General features: G+C 40.5%; 1 protein-coding gene across 1 annotated transcript in view; it reads left to right on the forward strand.

Annotated features, from left to right (window-relative positions):
• NMT2 (N-myristoyltransferase 2) overlaps positions 1–5,075 on the forward strand; it is a 42,491-nt gene that overhangs the window by 30,538 nt on the left and 6,878 nt on the right. The window contains 1 exon segment of the mRNA XM_011968117.1: positions 4,808–4,975. Coding sequence (XP_011823507.1) covers positions 4,808–4,975 — 168 coding nt within the window.

The following is a 5,075-nucleotide window of genomic DNA, read 5'->3' on the forward strand; positions in this document are numbered from 1 at the left end:
GGGGAAGGTTGACGTCCTCGTCGTGTTCTTGATGGTGGGGGAAAAGCATTTACTCTTTCACCATGAAGTATGATGTTAGCTGTAGGTTTTTTTGTGGGTGCTCCTAATCAATTTGAGGTCATTCTCCTCTATTTCTAACTTACTTAGAGTTCTTCTGAATGGGCATTGGATTTTGTCCTGTGCTATTTCTGCCTCAATAGATGTAATCATATGATTTTTCTCCTTTAATCTGTTGATATGGCAGATTACATTGATTTTCAAATGTTGAATCACTTACATTCCTAGAAAATATCCCAATTGGTCACGGTGTATAATTATTTTTACACATTGTTGTATTGATTGCTAATATTTTGCTGAGTATTTGTTGAGTTCATGAGAGATATCTCTCTGGAGTGTCTTTTTTATAATGTCTGTCTGGTTTAGATATCAAGATAATAGTGGTCTCATAATAGGAGTTGGAAAGTATTATTTCCTCTTCTATTTTCTGGAAGAAATTGATAATTGGTGTTAATTCTTTAAATGTTTGGTAGAATTCTCTGGTTGAAATTATCTGAGCTTAGCTGTTTCTTTTTTGGGAGTTTTTAAATAATGGACTAAATGTCTTTAATGGTTATAGCACCATTCAGATGATCTGTTTCATCTTGGTTGAGTTTTAATAGTTTTTGAGGAGTTTGTCCATTTCTTCTAAATTGTTGAATGTATGAGCGTAAAGTTGTTCATTGTATTCCCTTGTTATCCTTTTAGTGGCTGCGGGATCTGTACTGATATCTCTTGTTTCATCCCAGATATTGGTGATTCATGTCTTCTCTTTCTTTATTTTTGTCCATCTTGCTAGACTTTTATCACTCTATTGATTTATTTCCCAGAGAACTAGACTTTTGTTGGATATTCCCTGTTGTTTTCATATATTCAGTGTCATTGATTTCTACCCTTATGTTTACTTTTTCCTTCCTTCTGCTTGCTTTGGGTTTATTTTGCTCTTCTTTTCTAGTTCCTTGAGGGAGGGACTTACTGACTTGAGACCTTTCCCTGTTACTAGTAAGCATTTAGTTCTATCAGTTGCCCTCTTTGCACTGCTTTAGCTATTTCTGACATATTTTGATATGCTGTATCTTCGTTGTCATTCACTTCTATGTATTTTTTGGTTTCCTTTGAAACTTCATCTTTAGCCCACCCCTACTTAAAATTGTGCTATTCAATTTTGCCGTGTTTAGAGATTTTCTGTTGTCTCCCTATTACGGATTTCTAGTTTGATTCAAGTACAGTTAAAGAACACACACTGTATGGTTTTGATTATTTTAAGGCTCTTGAGGTTCGTTTTATTACTCGGGATATGGACTTTCTTGATGAATACTCCATGGGTGCATGAAATGTGTATACCACTACTGTTGGGTTGAGTGTTCTTTGTATGCCAATTGGATCATGTTGATTAATTGAGTTATTCAGCTGTTCTGTTTCCATACTGATTTTCTGTCTAGCAGTTCTATCACTTGATGAGAGGGGCATGGAAGTCCCCAACTATAATTGTGGATTTGTCTGTTTCTCCTTCCAACACTGTCGGTTTTTCTTGATGTCTTTTGGGGCTCTTGTTTGATACTCACATGTATATTTAGGGTCTTTATGTCCCGCTAGTGGATTGATCTTTGTACCATAATGTAATACCTCTCTTTGTAATAATTTTCCTTGCTCCAGAGTATACTTGATCGTGTATTACTATGACCAGACCTGCTTTTTAAAAATTGTTTGGTCTTTTTCCATCCTTTTACTTTCCAACTATTGATGTTATTGAATTTGAAGTGAGTTTTTGGAAACAGCCTATAGCTGGGTCATGTTTCTTTGCCCACGCTACCGACCTTTCTTTTGATTGGTGTATTTAGACCACTTATATATAAGGTGGTTATTGGTATGTTAGAGCTTAAGTCTGCCATTTGATTATTTGGTTTCTTTCTTTTTCTTCTGGTTCTTGTATCTCTGTTTCTTTTTTCTTGCCTTGTTGTGGGTTACTTGAATATATTTTAGGATTCTGTTTTGTTTATAGTGCATTTGGGTATATTTGCATAGTTTTTATGATGGTTGATATGAGTATTACTATATATATATATGTGACTTATAGTCTATTGGTAACAACATTTATTACTTTGAGTCACCTTTTATTTAGGTCACTTTATCTTTTCCACCTTAAAATATTGTCTTAAATATCAGATAGTATTATGATTTTTGTTTTAATCATCAAGTATGATTTGTAACACTGATTTATAGTGATGCTTGAGGATAAGCATCATTAAGCAAATTTCTGCTCTTTCTATTATTCTTCCCTCCTTCCTGATGCTTCAGTATTCCTTCTTTTATCATTTCCTTTCTATTTGAAGAAATTCCTTTAGCCAGTCTCAGGTATGTCTGCTAGTGACACATTCTTTTGGTTTCCATTTGTGCGAGACTACCTCTGTTTTTAGATTTAGTTTCCCAATTTAAAAAAAAATTTTTTTTGGAGACAGAGTCTTGCTCTGTCACCCAGGCTGGAGTGCAATGGCACAATCTCTGCTCACTGCAACCTCCGCCTCTTGGGTTCAAGCAATTCTTGTGCCTCAGCCTCCCGAGTAGCTGGAACTACAGGCGCATGCCACCGCACCCTGCTAATTTTTTGTATTTCAGTAGAGACTGGGTTTCACCATGTTGGCCAGGCTGGTCTCGAACTTCTGAGCTCAGAAAATCCATCCGCCTCAGCCTCCCAAAGTGCTGAGATTACAGGTGTGAGTCACCATGCCCAGCCCTAGTTTGCTAATATTTTACTTAGGATCTTCTTCCATACTCACTACTACTGCGGTTGGCCATTAATTTCCTCTTCTTACTCTGTCCTTGTCCTATTTCGATAGTAAAGTTAGAATGAGTTGAAGAGCTTGTCCTCTCTTTTCTCTGGAACAGTGTATGTAATGTAGGGATTACTTGTTCCTTGAAAGTTGTTAGAAGTTGCTTATAAGCAAGCTAGACATGGTGCCATGGTGGGTTTTGTTGTGAGCGTTTTTTTGTTTTTGTTTTTGTTTTTAATCAGTCTTTACAGTTGATTGGGTGTGAGGGACAATGGACAGATTGTCCCATTCTTCCCCAACAGTTGGTGATTCTCAGGTCATTTTAACAGCAAGAGAGGAAAGAGTAATTTTACCAGCAATCTGAATGTGAAGAAGTAGTTTCTGAAAGCAGATGATGAAAATGGGGTGGGGAACCTAATCAGGTTCTGCAGGTGCCTGCAGTAATTCGGTGTATGAGACAGATATGAGAAATTCTTAGAAGAATCTAAAATCCTTATGAAACCTGAAGGTTGAATTCATCTCCAGTACTGAGCTGCTAATACAGAGCAGTAGGGAATCACTGTAGATGAACCCCTTTAGCTTCTTGCTGGCTGAGGAAAGGTCTGATGACTCAGAAGCATTTGAAAACCAGAGCATACATCCTTCTGGAATTCCCTTTTCTGCTGAAAGAAATACTAGCAATGGCATGTGTGTGGCCCAGCCTCCTCAGCCACACAATTCAAACACATCATATTCTAAAAGTCAGCAAGGCCACCACAGCTAATTACAACAACCTGAACAATACTGGCTAATTTCTTGTATTGGAAGGTTTGCCAATGATGATGAAATGAATGTCATCCATTGTATCCCTTATTTTTGATAGCTGCAAAATTCTCCTGTTATTCACATGTGTATATTTCGGTGCAGTAGTAAGACCTTTCACAAGCTTGCAAACTCTTCCAGACAGCTTCCGGACTCTACCCAACGGTATCTAGGCCTGATACAGTTATTTCCTTGTGCTAAGAAAGTGTGAGATGGTACACAGTATCTTTTAGTTGGAGAGGCAACCCTCCAATCCTTAAAGCTTTTATTTCTGCAAAAACAACTGCTTTTATCACTGTTCCCTGAGTCTAAAGAATTGACTCATTTGTCAGCCTGAGGGAAGCTTTCCTTTTAGAACATTCTGCTTCTATCTTTCTTTCCTTTTCTTTTTTTTTGAGACGAGTCTGGCTGTGTTGCCCAGGCTGGAGTGCAGTGGCAGGATCTCGGCTCACTGCAAGCTCCGCCTCCCGGGTTCACGCCATTCTCCTGCCTCAGCCTCCCAAGTAGCTGGGACTACAGGCGCCGGCCACCACGCCCGGCTAATTTTTTTGTATTTTTAGTAGAGACGGGGTTTCACTATGTTAGCCAGGATGGTCTCAATCTCCTGACCTTGTGATCCGCCCACCTCGGCTTCCCAAAGTTCTGGGATTACAGGTGTGAGCCACCGTGCCTGGCCTCTATTTTTTTTTTTTGAGATGGAGTTTCGCTCTTGTTGCCCAGGCTGGAGTGCAATGGCACGATCTCGGCTCACTGCAATCTCCGCCTCCCGGGTACAAGCGAGTCTCCTGACTCAGCCTCCCAAGTAGCTAGGATTACAGGGGCGTGCCACCACGCCTGGCTGAGTTTTTGTATCTTTAGTAGAAATGGGGTTTCAACATGTTGGTCAGGCTGGTCTCGAACTCCTGACCTTATGATCTGCCCGCCTCAGCCTCCCAAAGTGCTGGGATTACAGGCATGACATTCTGCTTCCTAAGAACTTTGTGCAAATCACCAACGGGCACTTAGGCTGAAGTCCCAACTCCAGGCTCTTTTTGGCCTCTACACAGCATAATATAAGGGGCCCCAAATTGGACTGCCGAGAAAGAAGTATGACTTACTGCTTTTCCTTCTGTGGGGCAAGGGAGAGATCAGAGTTAGCGGAAATGCACGTATGCAGTTGGTTCAAGGAGATCTCTGCCTGACAGCACCTTTGCTCCTAGAGCCCCAACGGTAAACTGACTGACTTCCTGAGCTTCTATACGCTCCCCTCCACGGTGATGCACCACCCTGCTCACAAGAGCCTCAAAGCCGCCTACTCATTCTACAACATCCACACAGAGACGCCCCTACTGGACCTCATGAGCGACGCGCTCATCCTCGCCAAATCGGTAAGCCACTCCCTGTTCATGCCGTTTGGTTCTCCAAATGTCTGTGCCAAACTATAGAAGACATCGTGTTTTCTTCCACACAGGTGGAATTTATGCAAGA

Source organism: Mandrillus leucophaeus, unplaced genomic scaffold (genome assembly GCF_000951045.1).
Source record: "Mandrillus leucophaeus isolate KB7577 unplaced genomic scaffold, Mleu.le_1.0 Scaffold83, whole genome shotgun sequence".
NCBI lineage: Eukaryota > Metazoa > Chordata > Mammalia > Primates > Cercopithecidae > Mandrillus > Mandrillus leucophaeus.